This window comes from Grampus griseus (assembly GCF_964374135.1).
Source record: "Grampus griseus genome assembly, chromosome: 2".
In the NCBI taxonomy this organism is placed as follows: domain Eukaryota; kingdom Metazoa; phylum Chordata; class Mammalia; order Artiodactyla; family Delphinidae; genus Grampus; species Grampus griseus.
The window spans coordinates 32,203,265-32,221,845 of record NC_139018.1 but is presented as its reverse complement, the minus strand read 5'-3'; the positions used below and the strand labels follow the sequence as shown (position 1 = coordinate 32,221,845).

Below are 18,581 nucleotides of genomic sequence, written 5' to 3'. Positions count from 1 at the left end.
TTGGGCTAGAGTTTTGAAGGCAACTTTGCTTAAGAGGCAGGCCTGGGTCAGTGGAGTTTTGTGTGTGCTTCCCTTTCAAACTCCCTTGAAGCAAGCATATTGTAGGAACCTTGGAAAATAAAGAAAAGTGAAAAGGAAAATACCGATCAAACACATCTATATTCCCAGCATTCGGAGATAGCCACTGTTAACATTTTGGTGTATTTCCTTCTATCTTTTGTCCTCTCTCTTTCTCTCTGTCTCTCTGGAGTGGAAGGAAGATATACCTAAGTACACTTGTGTACATGCATGTATTATGTATATGCATGTATGTGTGTATATATACATGCACGTTTATCTGTCTCTCTAGTATTATCTATCTGCACACACACATATATGTTTGATATTCTACTTTGGTTTTATTTCACTTTATATTGTGAGCATTTCCTTGGCCTTGAGACCGCCCTTGGGGCCTGGATTAACAGTCTTTAGTGCGCAGTCTTTGTGGGCACTGTACCTCACAGCACAAAGGAGGAGTCCCATTCCCTGGGAGTGGGCCGGCTTGCTCTGTGCGCCCTGCAGGCTCTGCTGAGTAAATCTAGCCTGCCCCTTGCTGCCTCGTTTCCACAGGATTGCTTACCTGATGGGATCTGCTAAGTGCAAAGGTAGATGTCCTCTCAATCAGGTCACCTCATCCAACATTTGAGGGAGATCTGAACTTAAGGGTTATAAATGTCTGGACTAAAAGAAAAAGGTCCTCACAAGTCAAATACAAGTTTTTATCCTTAAAAGAAAGACTTTCTCTGTGCCCGAGACCTAAAAGGGTTGGAAAACGGAAGAACCATTCTTTCGGTCTCTCTCTCTCAGGAATGGGCTTGTTCTGGGTTTCCACTCAAGACCATCCCTGCCTGTAGAATTTGACATGGTTTTATTGACTTTTCCTTGGCCCAGTTTGGGCAGGATTTCTCTCCTGCCCAAAACAGCCTCAGACTTGTGTGAAGTAAGATGTGAGGCCGGGCTCTGGACAGCAGTAATTAATCCTTGTCTGAGCTACGCAGTGGGGATTTTCAGCCCGAGACAATGTGACAGCATCAGGTTTAACGTGGCACATGGCAGTCCCACATGGGCCCACCTCTTTCTTCTCTTTTGTCTGTGAGTGACTTTAAAGGCATTGGGTGTGTGTGTCTATGCTTGTGCGTTTGGTGTTTGGTGATCTGGAGGCCAGCATACTGCAGCAGGATCTCAAGATGACAGTGGAAAGAGCAATAAAAGGAAACACACAGTTTAAGCACACACAGCCCCGACATAATTCGATGACATAGCAAGACTGGGATTTCCTCTTCTGTTTGTTTTAGTCTGTACTTGCTCAGCTCTCATCCCCAGGGCTTAGTGCTGTAAGGGAGTGGATTTCCTCAAGTGCTGTGGATAAAACGTTTCTTCGTCTGTTATCTCCCTTGTCAATATAAATTGCTCCACTGTGTAAGTAGAGACGAAGATGCGCCTGTGTGTATATGCCATCATATCTGGTCCAAGCGAAATGGGCATTAAAATGACATTTTCCTCCGCGATAATCCCGTGACATTGAAAGTATACCAGTTTCTCCATTTAGTTATCGTGGAGCCATGGAATAATTCCCAGAGGCTGGGAGGGTGTAATACTCCTGCCTCTCCTTCCCGTTATGTTTATACTTTGTGTGGAAGCCTTTTATCTTGGGTGGGCTGTGGTGAGGCTCTTTGGGGCCCTTCTGTGGTGATAAGGGGAGCAGTAAGTGGAAAAGGCTGGAGGACTCACTGCAGAATAGGCAAGTGGACAAATATCTTCTAAGGGCAGAAAACTAACAGCAGCAGCATCAAGAATCCCAAGTGGCGGATGGTGAGGGCTAAAGGTGGCCCTCTAGCAAGATGAGGAAGGGAACGCGGCCAAGATGAGGGTCTGTTTTTCAGGTTAAGGGGTTCAGTCCCAAAGGGGGCTTTGGGGCCTCTCCACCACACAGGATGCTGCGGGCTCTCGGTGTTAGGGGTGTGGACAGGAAACATGCTGGTTGGGGATCTCACCTGCACAACTCACCCATTGTCAGGGGGAGGTGACCAGGAGTGTCTGATCGTGACCTCTCTGGGTGCAGGAGTGTCTGATCGTGACCTCTCTGGGTGCTGTGGGGTTCAGTAAACAGTGTCCATTCCCCTCCTATGGGGAACATTTGGTGGTGTTGAAGGACTTACAGCTGACAGCACAGAGCAAATCCACAAGGAGAGGAAAACAAAGACTTCCAGAGTCATTGTTTTTGCACGTAACTTAGCTAGCAGCTTTCTCCCCTAATGTTCTTCACTCTGCACTCTCGAACCAGAGGTGGTAATTGCGCCCCGCAAAAGATTACTTGCTAAGGGCTCTTAGTAAGTGTGCGAGTGTGTGCACACACATGTGCGTGTGTCCGTACAGTGGACACACTCAGGTCTTAGCTCACGAACAGGTTCAGCTGCCCAGCCCTTTCATTTGGGGGACTGCCCGACTCCCACCCCTCTGTTCTGGGCTGTGTGTTAGTCGCTTTATTTTAGCCACATAATGAGGTACTGAGGCATTTTGTTGACCAGCCTGGGAGCCTGACAACCATATCCAGTGTTGCCATTTTGGAAACTGGATTTCTGGATGCTCAGCTGGCCTTTGCAAATTCTCCTTAAGTTCAGGCTGCTTGTTTTGGCTTCGGCAGCCTGCTAAGTGGGCCTGCACTCCTTCTAGCGTCTTTCTTAGAACTGGTATTTCCAGGTCTCTTCTGTCTGTTGAGGACAAAATGGTGACACGTTGACCTTTACTGCCAAATTGCAATGACTACAAGACCCTCATCTACTCAAACGGCAATTCCTCTCAGTCCCTTCTTTGGGGTGCTTTACATATTTCCACAAACTAGTCATAATTTTACCCTTCGCCCAGAGGAACCTCATTGCTGGCAGTGCCCATAATGAGAAGGCCCGAGTCTGTGCCAGTGGAACTATCTCCGGCAGCTGCCAGAGCTGTTGGTTCAGTTGCCAGGGCAGGGCTGGGTTTCAGGCAGAGATGGGGAAAGGTCCTGCCTCATTTCCGTGTCTCTTTGTCACCTAGGCCCTGAAATAGCTCTGTGTATGCCTAGAATCTCTCAAAGTGACCTGGAACCTCTTGAACACAGCCTTTTCAGATTCTGCATCTCCTACTTTTCCCAGAATCTCACCAAGCCTCCTGTGAAAACAGTTCTGTTTGTGGACCTTGTCCTTCCAGCCAGAGGGTCTCAGTCACTGCCCAGCACCCAGCTGGGTCAGGACCAAGCCCAGTCATCTCTCACCATAGTCATTACCCCCAATCCTGACCAGTCTCCTTACTCATTCCCGTGGTTATAAACCAAATGTCACACATCACAAGGCATAAAATGCTACTAGTGAGGGTGGGACTGAGGATGGTGGGGCAGGGCCAGGATGTGCAGGAGTCGTGTCTGGGCCCCATCGCCACTAGCCAGGATGCTCAGTGATGTGTGAGATAGTTCCGTTCTTACTAATACCCGCTGGAAACTTGAAGCATGTCCCCGGGCAGAGCCTGTGGGAGTGTCCAAGGATAACCTTGTAAGGAACCACTAGCCTTGGTGGAATAAATTGCTCTTGCCAGGTAGAGAGATAGTGCTAATTTAGCAAACGCTGACTGCCAGACGTGTGTGTCATTGAGATGAATTGGCACTTAGAGCAAAACAGGTACTTAAGAACACCTTCGCTGTCCTCTTTGCTTTGCATACCAAGTCTGAGTTCTCTTGTAATCCACCATCTCTTGGATGTACCCTGAGTACAAGACCACTTTGTTGTTCCTTGTTAATATCATCAATGTAACCTTTATTTTTTTCCGGGGCTAATGGGCTGAGAGAACTGAAAAAAAAAAAATCTGGGTCCTGGAGAGCAAGGTGTTTTTATTTACACTGGTGGCAGAGTTTGAGGGATGCGGGGTGGGGGGATGGGCCAGTGACTTTCTCTATGCCCTCGCTTCCTGAGTTCCATTGGCTAGAATTTAGTGACTGGGGTCTTGCAAGCGGGAAACAAAAATAAATGCTTTGTGCCTCTGATCAGAAGGCTTGTCGCCCTGTCGGTGATCGAGGAGGGCTAAAACCTAAATGGTTTTTAAGCTAAGGGATTCCGCTCGTTCAAAGAAATATTTTCATCTCTACCTGTTCGCTGTGTCTCCTTCTTCCTTGCCGACACGCGTGCTTGTGGCATCCCCCTGCCCCGACCTTTCCCTTCCTAGCCTCGCGGAAGTCCCTCCGGGCTGTGATGGAGAACACAGAGCATCTCCACCGGGCCGCAATCCCACTCCCCACAGACAGCTATTTGGTTCTTGGTGCTTTTATCTCACCCAGTTGTCTCACGCAGCCACTTCCTTGGCTCATGTATGCCCCCTCTTCTCGAAATTCCTCCTGCCTTTATGTTCAGCTATAGTAACCCCCTAATCAGTCTCTCTGTTGTCTTTCACATCCCTGCCAGAGGTTTCTAAAGCTCACGTCTGATCTTGTCTTTTACTTTTTTCACTGGCTTCCAATTCTTTAAGGAAACAAAAGGCAAATGGGAGTTTTAAGACCCTCCATGATCTCACCCCAAACCTGGCCCTAAAGCCTTATGTCTTCCATAAATGGTCATTTCAAAACTATCTTTCGAATTTGCTTCTTTACTTTTGTGTACCTGTTGCTGTTGCTTAGAATGCCCTTAACAACCCTTCCTGCTTGTTGAAATCCTTTACCACCCAGTCACGGCCCCTTTTCTGAGAAATCCACCTGCATCCTTGCAGTCTGCATTAACTTCTTGCTCTGACCCCTCAGAACATGGGGCCAGCTGCTCTGTCCCCAACACTCAGCATAGGTGCTCAGTTATTCTTTGCTGAATGGATGCCTCTTTTTCCTTCCTCTCCTCTCCTCTCCTCTCTCTCTTAAAGAGTTAGCCATCTTACATCTTGGACTTCCTGGCATCCCATTTTCAAATAGTCTATCCTTTTGTCTGTTTGTGACTTAGGCTTTGATTCCTGGTTGCTGGTTTTGAAAATGATGTCCTGATGGAGTTAGCTGTACACATGTCCGTCTTGGCAACCGGATCCACTTTTGGGGGCAGGGCCTTTGTTCTTGTTTATTTTCATAACCCCCAATGCACCTAGCCTGATGCCTGGTCATTGAAGGGGGTGGGAGGAGAAATCTCCAGAAACCTCTTTGTGTACCTATGGGAGGTCTGATGTTTTTCTTTAGTTTTGTGCTTTTCTCTTTTTTGTTTATTGAGATAGGATTTATACGCAGTACACTTCACCTTTTTTTTTTTTTTTTTTTTTTGCGGTACGCGGGCCTCTCACTGTTGTGGCCTCTCCCGTTGCGGAGCACAGGCTCCGGAGGCGCAGGCTCAGCGGCCATGGCTTACGGGCCCAGTATGTGGGATCTTCCCGGACCGGGGCACGAACCCGTGTCCCCTGCATCGGCAGGCGGACTCTCCACCACTGCGCCACCAGGGAAGCCCCACTTCACCTTTTTAAGGTGTACACTTGGATGGTTTTTAACAAATTTTTGTAGTTCCATCACCACCATCATACTCAAGATAGAGACTACTGCCACCTCTCCCATTCTCTCATACTTCTCCCCCTACCTCCAGTCCCCGGCAATCACAGATCTGATTTCTATCCGTGTAGTTTTGCCTTTTCCAGATTGTCACGTAAATGGACCCAGACAGTGTGTAGCTTTTTGAGTCTGGCTCCTTTCACTTGGAAGAATGCTTCATATTTTGGAAATCTGATGACCTGGGCCCTAACCCACCCTTGATCTGTGCCCGCCTTTCTAATAGGCTGGCATGGGGCATGGTTTGGGGGTGTGGACAGGGTCTGTGTGAGTTAGAAGCTTTACCTTTGCAGCCTTGTTAGTGCCTCTTTCCATCCAGGGTCCCAGCTGCTATGTCAAACCCACTGACCCTCCCCCACCCCTCCCCCACAACGGCACCTGATGTAAGACAGCCTTGTCCCCTGGGTCCTGCTCCATCATTCCTGTACTGTGGGGGGCGCAGTGGAGGAGGGAAACTGGGTGGACAGGCTGGGGTGACCACGAAATTCCTCCCTTGGGGAGGGGGTGGGGCTGGGGTGACAGGGGTCAGGCCTCTCCTGGCTAAAGCAACAGAAGTGGTTCCAGCTGCCAAACAGCTGGAGGGGGACGTCTGCTTTCCCTCAGCAGCGTGAAAAGCCCTTTAATCGGGCGTGCTGTTGTCAGGCCTCGCTCGTGGAGGTGTGGAGAAGAAGAGCAGACGCCGCTGATACTGCAGACCTCCCCTTCCCTTTGACCTCCCTTATCTCCCCTCCTCCATCTCCGGGAGCCCCACTCTGAGGCCGGCCCTGATCGAGGCCCTCCTTTGCACCTGTGTAAATGCCGTGGCTCTGGGGTCAGGGAAGGGTGAGAGCGAGCTGGCAGAAATGGGGATGTGGATTTTCAGGGCAGATGATGGATTAGATAGAGGGTGGGTGAGTGATGTTCTCATGTGAAACGGCTCCTTGTTCCCAAAGACACGGTCCTTGGAGAAAAAGACCAAAGTCTGGTTGTGAGGATGGTGAATCCGGTGACGGGAGGCGGACAGTGCCTGATTGGAGAGTGAGCGGCCGAGCTGCATGCAGCTAGACGTCTGGAACGTGGTTATCGACTTTTTTTTTTTTTTTTTTTTTGCGGTACGCGGGCCTCTCACTGCTTTGGCCTCTCCCGTCCGGAGCACAGGCTCCGGACGCGCAGGCTCAGTGGCCATGGCTCACGGGCACAGCTGCTCCGTGGCATGTGGGATCTTCCCGGACCGGGGCACGAACCCGTGTCCCCTGCATCAGCAGGCGGACTCTCAACCACTGCACCACCAGGGAAGCCCCTGGTTCTCGACTTTTTGTTCCAGGCACTGCTATTCCCCCTTTCAAGAGCAGACGTACCTCCCAGAAATGCTATTTAGTGCCTGAGGTCTAAAAACTTGAGCTGGACTTGGACTTACAAACATAACGGGGAAAAAAAAATCCCTCCTTGTGGAAAGCTCCCTTTGCTTGCCGAGTCCTCCTCCTCTGCTGTCCACCAGAGGGGCCGCCGCCAAGACCCCAGCCACTGATGCCAGAGCTAACAACAGACAGCCCCCAGCTCCACCCTCCGGGGCTCAGCGCTCGCCGTCCTGCCTTGAAGGAGGCAGTGAGGTGTAGCAGAAAGAATCTGGGCCACTGAGTCAGACTGAGAGGCGTGGTCTACCACTTACTAGCTCAACCTGGCCAAGCCTCAGTTTACTCTTCATTCATTCACTCAATAGATATTTATTGCATCTATTGAGCGAGGCCCCTGCTGGGCACTGGGGATCCAGCAGGGTGACACCCAGCAGATTGTGGTTCCTGCCTGCAGGGAGCTTTCAGCTTAGTGGGGAGGAGGGGCAAGGAACATATAATTAAATAGTTGGTTATTTAATTACAATCGTGACCCAGGCCACAGTGGAAAGTGCAGGGTGTGTGGAGGCTTATCACAGGGTCCTGACTTAGCAGAGAAGTCAAATGCCCTGAGGAAGCGGCATCTGCACTGAGACTGAAGGATGAATAGGAGTTTATGAGGTGGAAGCACAGTCCAGGGAAAAGGGCCCACACGTGCCAAATCCCGAGGCAGGAAGGAACAGCACGAGGGGGCCAAGGATTTCCACCCAGTTCGGGGGGCTGGCACTGGGGGCCTAGGTAACGTGCCCGTTACCTACTCAGCAGGCACACGGGGTAGGGCTCCTCCTTCTCTTCCTTCCAAGTAGACATTAGCAGATTGGGTTGGGACACTCACCATTATTTATAACATAGAATCACTATGGAAAAAATTAATTCAGGGTGTCAAAAATATGATTAATAAATGAATCTGGCTGTTGTTCTTACTCAAGTACGTGCATATGGTAGCTCAGAAAAACCAGAGTGCTAATCACATTGGCTGTTAAATTGTCAGAGTTTCCTGCCTTAACATAACTCACTTCAGGCTTAGCAACCTTGGGCATCTCAGATGACTGCCAGACTTATGGGTGACATGACTTATCTGCAGGGTGGTGGAAAGCCTTCCAAGGCTTTGTGAGGAAAATTCTCAGGCTAAGGCCAGTTTCACTGGGAATGAATTCTAGGGACAATTACTGATGATATCTTATGATGATACTGTGGGTATATGGATACTGTCTCAGCCGCTCAGCTACATTCTCTTCGGTGACTCAGGGATGTTTTTTTCCTTTCCTTAAATTCAAGGGGAAAATCCAATGGTTAATGTATGGCTTTCTTTATCTGATAGATTTTTCTTAAAAGAAAAAAAAAAGGGACCCAACAGCTTCCATTATTCTATGCATTTGAGAGTGTTAAACTTTTGGTGGTGGTTGGACAAAGAGTATCTCTTTTTCTAGTAAGTGATAGAAAAAGGATATCTTTTAGGTAAGGTTTGATATTCACCCATTCATTCTTCAAACATGTATTGAACAACTGCATTGGATCAGGCACTGGGTTAGGCCCTGTGTACATAAAGAAGAATAAGACACAGTCTTTTCTAGACATGTACCTACATAAATGATAATGAAGTATATCAAGGGTTTTGATAGGCATATGAACACAAGGCAGCAGGAGCTCCAAGGAAGTTAACAGTAGTGTTTAAAACACAAAAGCATTTGCTTCTTAGGATGATGACTTCAGTGGCGGTGTGGAATTGGAACTTGGGAGAAAGTTTGGTGGCAAAAAGTCAAACATCTATACATGAGATTTAGGATTGAAAGAAGTCATCGTGGATAAAAGAAGAAAACCTGCTGGAGAGAGAGGCCCAGCCAGGCTCCCTGCCACTTCAGGCACTCCAACTAGGCACCAGTGCCTGAAGTCACAGTGTATGCTCCAGGCCCCAGCCATGCTCCCAGATGAATGCAGCCTGGTTGTTATCTCAGCTGAAACCATGTGGATCAGAAGAACCTCCCAGCTGAACCCAGCCAACCCAGAGAATTGGGAGAAACGATGAATAGTTTGAAGCCACTGAGTATGGGGGTGGTTTGTTTTCCAGCAATTGATGAGTGAAACAAAAAAGTTAAAAGTGAGTAGCCGAAGCTGTGTTATGAATGAATTTATTTAAAAAAACCCCTCAAATTATTTGAGTTTGGCCTGTGATTTTTAGTCTGATATCATAAAGGGAATGCCACTTGCTCCTCCAACTTGTGGACCTCACACTTCCAAACCATTGCCCTGGTTGTAGAGTACAGTTCCTGCCCCCTCTTCTATACCTGGGAAAAATATAGATATAGGCATGTTTCCAGCAAGATGCCTTTTTAGAATTTTAGATGCTGGTGAAATCAGCATGGTACAGGTGGAAGTTAAGGCTGTGAAACCAACTCCCTATTATAAAGAATTGAACATCTCCTCCCAGATGGAACCTTAGGCTGCCTCTGTTGTTCCCTCTATTGTCATGGAAACTTGGCAGTCTGTCAAACCTAACACAGCTTGTGGTACTGGAGTGGTCTCCCTGAGCAAAAGCTGTGGCAGGGTTTACATTCTGCTCTTCTGGAACCTGAGGGCAAGGATCAACGTGTGCGCATTTCAGACAGAAGGGACTGTAGGTCTAACATTGATTTCATTTACCCCCACCTCTTCTCTGGTGGACACAGCCCCCGTCGGCAGCTCCCTTTTCCGGTAGGAAGGATGGATTGTTTTTATGTATTTCAAGTGCTTGTCCTCCTTTACAGATGCGAGCAGAACACAAAATGCTGTGTGTTTGCTTTGGAATCGCTCACTCCCCAAGGAGAGAGGGAGGGAATAGGAACCGTTTGCAAATGCACAATTGTCCCAGCCCCTTTCGTTTGGTTTCTGTATTACACAATCATACTTAACATAATTATTTTGTTTTTGTTGTCTTTTGGTGAGGAAGAAGGAAGGGAAGGGATGTGAGGATTTTTATGAAAATACTATTTCCTCCCCAGAGGGAAATGGTTTAGCGTCTGCCTCGTCGGGGAGACAGCTTGCCTCTGCCCAGCACCAAAACTTTCCACCAACTCTGATTGCTCTTGAGCCCACAACAGACTTCTGTGGCCCGGGGGTTCAGTTCCAGCAGGGTGACTCAGACCCTTCAAGCTTTGTCTGTGGGCCGAGAGAAATGACCCAGTCGTGGGAGGTCCTGGGTACTTGCAGCCTGTCCCTCTTGTCTCCAGAAGAGAAGAAAACTCTGTCTTTGTGACTGCAGGTGGACTGTGTTGAACTCCTGGGATGTTCTGCTGTTGAAACCCATAATAACGAATTCATGATTTCATGTCCAGTTTCCAAATGCAGATATTATCGCAGGATCTGCTTCTTGGTCCAGTCTGTCGTAGCTTGGCTCAACTAGGAGAAACTCCAGTGAGGGTGAGCCATTCTCTCCCCACCCCCCCGCCCCTCCCCACAATAGCTGTGCTCGTCAATCTGGCAGCCACTAGCCACATATGGCTATGCAAAGTTAAGTTAACTAAATGCAACCAAAGATTTAGTCCTTCAGTTGCATTAGCTACGATTTAGTGCTTCATAGCCACACGTGGCTTGTGGCTTCCACACTGGATGGCACAGATATAGAACATGTCCATCACTGCAGAAAGTTCTTTTGGACTCTGTGGCTTTGTAGCATTGCTGAGTCCCAAGAATGAAATCTTCTCTTGGTCCTGTGGTATCCTGTTCCCTTGCTGCATGATCGATGTCAGGTTGCTTGTTCTCTCCACCCTAGAGTGCAAGCTCGTTGAGGGCAGGACTATGCTGGCTGTGTTCTGCTTCCCATGCCTTGCATGCAGGGGGCATCGTAGTGCTTGCTTGTTAAGTATAAAAGTGGATCAGTGGATGGCTGAACAAGCAGTGTTTGTGGACCCAAGTAATGCCCTAGGGTCCCTGGAGGTTTGGGTGAACCTATTAGGGCATAGTCATTAATGGACAAAGAAGATGTGGTGTATATATATATATACATATATATACATATATACATATATATAATGGAATACTACTCAGCCATAAAAAAGAATGAGACGTTGCCACTTGCAACAGCATGGATGGACTTGGAGGGTATTACACTTAGTGAAATAAGTCAGGCAGAGAGAGACAAATACTGTATGACATCACTTATATGTGGAATCTAAAAAATACAACAGACTAGTGAATATAACAGAAAAGAAACAGACTCACAGATATAGAGAACAAACTAGTGGTTGCCAGTGGGGAGAGGGAAGGGGAGAGGGGTAAGATAGGGGTAAAGGATTAAGAGGTAAAGACAGCTATGTATAAAATGAATAAGCTGCACAATATAGCCTTATAAATAAGGCTGTATTGTACAGCACAGGGAATATAGACAATATTTTGTGATAACTATAAATGGAGTATAATCTTGAAAAATTGTGTATCACTGATTGTACACCAGAAGCTTATTCAAAATGGTAAATCAACTATACCTCAATAAAAAAAAACAAACCTCCATTTTATAGAACTCATTGTCTTTTTTGGTTCCTAAAATAGATACAAATTAGTCACCACAGATGATTGGAGATGGTCTTTAGCAACGGTCCTGGACTGTTTCAGAACTTTTTCCCTTGGCCTTGGGGGCCAGTCATTTCTAGATGGACCCTTTTGGGAGCTCTTCTGAAGCTGGAAGGATCTCCATGTGTGGAGACAGGTGGGGCTTCTTCTGAAGCTGCCTTTAACCTGTCTGTCTCCACGCAGTGTTCCCCTAGTTATGAAGCTGGTCTCCGGCAGAGCTGCCATGGCATCTCTGTTGGCCCAGGGCAGACCATTTCCAAACCAAATTTATGGCCTGTTCTTCAACACCACAGGGATGCCTGCAGCTCCCCTCTCCCATGAGCTGTGAAGAGACAACAGGGCAACCTCTTTGAGTTTGAAAAGAAACCGTGTCTTCCACAATTCCTCTTTTTTGAAGGTGAACAAAGCTGTATGAGGAGCTTCTCACAGTAGGTTTAAAGTGCCTGGAGGGCAGGGCTGTCTTATCTGATCTTCAGCAGTTGGTGTCTCACATGGAGTAGGCTCTTGGTAAACAGTTTTTGACTTGGGAATCCAGTTGTTTGTTTGTTTGTTGTTTTTCCATTAGAGTTTATTACAAGATATTGAATATAGTTCCCTGTGCTATACAGTAGGACCTTGTTTTTTTGCTTTTTATATAGTAGTTCGTATCTGCTAATCCCAAACTGAATCCAATTTTGCAATTGGGTCAGAGTTTCTGTTTGCAGTGTTACTCTGTGATAATTAAAGGCAGTTCAGTGTAGTGGTTAGGAGTGTGGCTCTGGAGCCAGGCCCTGGGTGTCAAGTTCAGCACTGACGCACACTTAGCGTACCCTGCCTCCTAGGGCTATTGGGAAGGTTAAATTAGTTAACGTATCGTAAGTGACGTATGATTATCAGTACTTATTATTATCACTCTTCAGACTTAAGGTCTGGCAACCAGATCCCTCTGTGACCAAGGATGAGTTCCTTGATTTTCCCAGGTGTTAGAAGATACGGGTATTTCTCTCCTTGTGTGATCGTGAGAACAAAGGGCATGCTGTTCCCTGGCTCCTGGGGATTGACATGGCAAAATAACTAACAAATAGGTCTTAAAAGCAGGGTCTGACTTCATGTAAGTAGCCCTGACTTCCACGGACCAGGAGAGAGTAGCGTGACAGCAGTGTCTTGATCTGTTCTTGGACAGCTTTGAGGCTACTGGTTGGCCTGCAAGCCAGAGTGTGAGAACACTGATCCCAGCCTCTGGCCGGCGCCTGCTGCTCACCAGGCAGAACTACAGAGCCAGGTCTGGCTGCATTTCTAGGCTGCAGACAGATGAGGAATGAGTCTGAGGGAAGAAGAGAGACTTCTAGTCCAGCTTTGCTGGTTGCAGCCACCTGGGTCCTGTGCGCATCCAGGTGCCCACAGCCAGGGCTTCCAAGCCTGCATCATTCAGCTGGACCTTTGGGTCCCAAGTTTTCCCTGGTGCCCAGTGGGTCGGAGGCTTAGAGGGCTGTAGTGGCAGAGGGGCCTGGGTTGGGGATGGAGAGAGAAGAGACTCACCTCTCAGCCTCGGAGATAACTTACGTTCTGAAGTGGAGCTAGGGCAAGAAGCTGTGGCCCACCTCTGCCCACCATGTAATGTGAGAGGGAGGGGAAAAGCTTAGAAAGGGAGATGGGGGGTGGGGTAGGGGAGTGGCCCAGTGATCCCCGGGGATGGCAGGAGCCTGGGAGACCAGGCCTGTCACGTCACACCAGCTGGTTTGGAGGTAAATGCTGTGTGGGAAAGGCTGCTTCAGGGATGCGTTCATCCCACAAATAATCAAGTACTGCAGCATTGTGCTGGATGCTGGAGATGTATTCACGGACAGAAGAGACAGAATCCTTGTCTTCTTGGAGCTCAGAGTGGGGGATTCCATTGCTAATCAAATCACAAAATCAATTCATCATCAAACTATGTTATGAGCCCTGAAGGAAAAGTGTGGGGTGGGTGAGAGGTTATTAGAGGGGGACCTGTCCTCACCTGTGAGAGTCAGGGAGAACCTCCCAGATGAACCCAAATCTGAGCAGGGGTGGGAGGAAAGGGAGAAGGAACAGTGTGTCTAAAGGCCCAGGGGTAGGAGCAAATGTAGCCCATTTGGGAACTGGAAAGTAGGCCAGTGTGCCCGACCAGCAGGCAGCAAGGGGGGGACAGAACAGGAAGAGCTGAGGCCAGAGAAGGGGCCCCAGTGTCAGATCTGCCAGGCCAGGAGACCATGTGAAGGTCCCCAGGGACAGAAGGGCACCACTCAAGGGTTTTAAGCAGGGGCAGCCTGAGGGAAGTTGATCCTGTGCAGGGGTGAGTTGTGGATTGTATTGTCCAGTTATTGTTTTCCAGCTGTATTCTGCAGTTGTTAACAGGGCTTCACTGGGAAAGGGGTTCATGGTCAAATAAGTTTGGGAGATACATAATCACATATGCTCTTGATCTGGTTATCTATTGCTGTGTAACAAACCACTCGAAACTTAATGCCTTGCTGTACGCCTGAAACATTATAAATCAACTGTACTTCAATAGAAAAAAATTTTTTTAACTTAATGGCTTAAAACAACAACTTATTAACTCTCACGGTTCTGGCGAGTTGACTGGGCTCAGCTGGGCGGGTCTTGCTCAGGGTCTCTCAAGCAGTTACTCCTTTTCATCTCTGTTAGTTGCAGTCAGATGATTGCTGAGGTTAGACTCATCTGAAGGCTTCCTCACTCACATGTCTCTGTGCCCGTGTTGGTTGGGCATTTCTCTCTCCACTTGGTTTCGCCTCATGTTAGCTTGGGCTTCCTCCTAGCATGGCAGTCTCAGTGTTGTTGGGCTTCTTACATGGTGGCTGGTTTCCCCCAGAGTGAGTGTTGCAAGAGGCCCGGGAAGAAACTGCAAGGCTTCATGTAACCTTGCTCAAAAGTCCCAGAACATCACTGCCACAGCATTTTATTGGTCAAGCAAGTTACTGAGGCTGGCGCAGATTCAAAGGAGGGGAATTAGACTCCACAGCTCAACAGGAAGAGTAGCAAATACTTTGCAGTATCTTTGGTATCTTGGTATCTTGATATCTTTGGTATCTTTAATCTGCTCTACCTCTTGGAGATTCATAATGTGTACGAATGTACCAAAGGCGTCTGGGAAGTTCTGCAGTAAAGAAAACTGTTTAACTCCGCATTTCACAATCTGATGATGATGATATATTAAGTCAGGAAATTCCTTTCTCATAGAAAATTGCTTAACTTGTATTCTGCCAGAGAGCAGTGGGCAGAATGGAAAGGTGATAGATCTGGGGGCTCAGTACTACTTTCTAATCAATAAAACTTTCCAGAGATGGAAAGTAGAGATTGCTAGTGAGTTCCTGGTTTGGGGAGGTACCCAAATAGAGCCAAGTGCAGAGACCATCAGCATGGACCAGGAGACCAACTGTCCCAATGGTGAAAGCTTGGATTTGACCTCTGACCAATCTAGGTTCAAATTCACCACTTAGAGCTGTGTAAAACCCGGCAAGTTACCTCTCCCTAGCCTTCCGTTTCCTTATCTACAAAGTAGGTATTTCCTATTCCATAGGGTTGTGAGGATTAATGAGATCCTATATGTGAATTACTGAGCACAGGATGCCTTCCTTGGTTAGCGTTTGTGGCTGCTTAGTTTCCTACCACTTCTAGGGCTTAATAACTTTCGGTTTATTCTGGACTTGCTTCCCAAGGGCAAACGAGTATTGTAAGTCATGGACTCATCCTTACTTTTCTTGCAAAAGTAACCTCTGTACCCTTTCACTTTTTTTCCAACCTAGTTTCTCATAAGTGACCGTGACCCTCAGTGCAACCTCCACTGCTCCAGGACTCAACCCAAACCTGTCTGTGCCTCTGACGGCAGGTCCTACGAGTCCATGTGTGAGTACCAGCGAGCCAAGTGCCGAGACCCAACCCTGGGTGTGGTACATCGAGGTAGATGCAAAGGTGAGTGTGCACGTGCCCAGCAGAGGAGAGATACCTGAGCACCATGCTCCCTGCATGGGGCACTCCCCATAGGGAGAGCTCAGAATGAGTCTATATTCATTTCACTTGCCAACCTCTCCCCATGTCCTTTCCACCGGGCAATGTGGGAAGGAGGACTGGCCCAGTGAAGGATGAGTACTTTTCTGGCTTTTAAACACCGCCACCAGGGCTTAGAGAGATGTGCTATTTGGCTAGTGCTTTTATTTTTTATTATTATTATTTTTTTTGTAGAGGTGCTTAAAATGGCAAGACATTGTGGCTGGCTCCTAAATAGGGATTCCACATTGTTGGCCAACAGATGTATTTTGTTTGGTCAGCTCACATGTTTAAAAATATTTAAAACATTTGAGACAGCATTTAAAAGTTGGGAAATTCAACCTAAAAGTCTGGATTTTTGTACTTCCCATAAAAAATTGGAAGCTCTGGTGATGTTACTGAGTTCCCTCCTTCAAGGCAAACATGTGGCTGGAGCTGAGTAGTAGCTACGTCCTCCCGTTTTCCAGTTTGCCACAGTCCTCAGCACTCCCTATGGTATTGCCAAGCTGAATGCCGTTCTTCACACGCCCAGCCCCTTCTCTAATTTATATCACTTTCCTACGCCCTGTAGGTATGTGAGTTTGTGACCCCTGGACTGGTCAGAGCTATTATAGGAATTGTGGGAGGCTAAGCCAGCCGCTCTCGAATTCTGATTTCCCAAAGAAAGTGCTTGCAGTTCTTGAACTACAAAACATCTTTGAGACTCCTTGGGCTTGCGTGTTTTTGAATAAACCCAGTGAAAAATAATAGAAGCAGAACATTTTTTTCCCTAGGAGGGCCTGGGGATACTTGGGAGAAAAAGAATAAACAGACCTTCGTATAAATATGACCACCCCCCACCCAACTTTTCTGAGTACCACTAAGAGGAAGGTGAGGCCACGTGGCACTCACCAGCCCCTGCCCTTGTGCCCTTGGAACAGCCAGCTGGCTGTGTGTGGGCCCCCTGCACGGCAGAGTGCTTTTCCCCCAGCATTTCTAGAACCAGCAGCTGCTTTGTCCATGGCTCCTGTGTGGGATCCAAGCGAATCTCAAATGCACTCCTCCCTCTTTTAGACGCTGGCCAGAGCAAGTGTCGCCTGGAGCGGGCTCAGGCCCTCGAGCAAGCCAAGAAGCCCCAGGAGGCGGTGTTTGTCCCGGAGTGCAGCGAGGATGGCTCCTTTACCCAGGTAGGCCTTGGCCACGTCTCTCAGGCCTGGGTCCTGGGCTGAGGCTGGGGGGAAGGGCCTGGGAGCAGGAGGGCCCTGAGAGCCTCGCTTTCTGGAAACAGCTGAGGACTCTCTGACACCCTCCATGTTGCTTTCTGGGGCCGGCCTCCCCCTCCTGGGCCCCATGCCACCCCTTGCCAGCTGGCAGTGGGTCCTGAAAGGCTCATGCAGGTACGAGCCAGGAAACTGGCATTGCTTGGTCCCCATCCTCCCTGCTGGCCGTCTTCATTTTTCTCTTCTGTCAAATGTAGGCTGATTATTTTTTCTTATCCTCGCCAGTTTCCATGGGCAACCCCCGTATTCCCTTCACTGTTTATTACTACCCGTTTTATATGCCCCTCCTTCCCGCCCCCAAACCTCTAACAAAGCTCTGCTCCCTTTGAGTGTAAAGTGTCTGGGGGTTGTGGAGTGTGAGTGCATGTGTGGGTGTGTGGTATCTGTGTGTGTGTGTGTGTGTGTAGGGGGTTGTCTGTGTGTGTGGGTATCTGTGTGTGCGTATGGTGTATGTTGTGTGGTGTGTGATACTGTGTGCATGTGTTGTGTGGTTTCTGTGTGTGTGTGAGGGTTGTCTGTGTGTGTGTGTCTGTGTGCGGTGTATGTGTGTGTTGTGTGGTATCTGTGCATGTGTGTGTGTGTGTGTGTTGTGTGGTTTCCGTGTGTGGGCGGGGTTGTCTGTGTATGTGAGTGCCTGTGTATGTGTGTGTGGTATATGCGTGTGATGTGTGGTATGTGGTATCTGTGTGTGTGTGTGGTGTCTGCATGTGCGTGCATGTACACTCGTGTGTGCATACACTCAGATACTAAAATTTCCTTTCAGGCAGTCCTACCTCTGATCCTGTATGATCTGCTGGCTAGAGCTTGTGTAAAAGTAATGCTGGCTATGTTGAAGTTGGCACAGACTGAAACACGGGCAGCATGGGACAAGGGGTGGTAAAGCTTTCAGGCTGCAGGTGGGGACACAGTCTAGGGGTGGAGGTGGCTCTAAGAAAGTGGGGAGGACCACTGGACAAGGGTGGGTCAGCACTTGCTTGGGACGGGCCTGGTGCCCAGACTCCCTCTGTGGAGTGGAGTAGCGTCCGGGGACCACTACCTGAGGGCTGGAAGCAGAGGCCTCAGGACTTACACAGCTTCCCGGTAATCCTGAGTCTTGGGGCAAAGGCTGTAGGCTGGCCTCTGGTCCACTGGGTTTCAGGTTTCATTTCGGGGCTGGGCCCAGGGGATTGCTGATTTCAGACCAAGGGCAGGTGGAAGTGGAAATGGGAGGGGTGGTGAGGTCGGGACTCCGTATTTTTTAAAGTTTCCCCGCTGATTCAAGTGTTCAGCCAGTTAGCCATAAAAAGAAACGAAACTGAGTTATTTGTAGTGAGGTGGATGGACCTAGAGTCTGTCATACAGAGTGAAGTAAGTCAGAAAGAGAAAAACAAATACCGTATGCTAACACATATATATGGAATCTAAAAAAAAGTCATGAAGAACCTAGGGGCAGGATGGGAATAAAGACGCAGACCTACTGGAGAATGGACTTGAGGATACGGGGAGGGGGAAGGTGTAAGCTGGCACAAAGTGAGAGAGTGGCATGGACATATATACACTACCAAATGTAAAATAGAGAGCTAGTGGGAAGCAGCCGCATAGCACAGGGAGATCAGCTCGGTGCTTTGTGACCACCTGGAGGGGTGGGATAGGGAGGGTGGGAGGGAGGGAGACGCAAGAGGGAAGAGATATGAAAACGTATGTATATGTATAACTGATTCACTTTGTTATAAAGCAGAAAGTAACACACCATTGTAAAGCAATTATGCTCCAATAAAGATGTTTAAAAATAATAATAATCCATAAATAAAATTAAAAGACAACCAATAAAGTAGAGTTTTAAAAAAGAAA

General features: G+C 48.1%; 1 protein-coding gene across 4 annotated transcripts in view; it reads left to right on the top strand.

The window, feature by feature from the left end:
* The window catches only part of SMOC1 (SPARC related modular calcium binding 1), a gene marked incomplete at its 5' end in the record, with an annotated part of 155,549 nt that overhangs the window by 49,434 nt on the left and 87,534 nt on the right, over positions 1-18,581 (top strand). For all 4 annotated transcript variants that reach the window (XM_082649739.1, XM_082649737.1, XM_082649736.1 and 1 more), the window contains 2 exons: positions 15,252-15,417; positions 16,546-16,658. In XM_082649739.1, the coding sequence (XP_082505865.1) occupies positions 15,252-15,417; positions 16,546-16,658 (279 nt within the window). The remainder of the gene's footprint in view (positions 1-15,251; positions 15,418-16,545; positions 16,659-18,581) is intronic.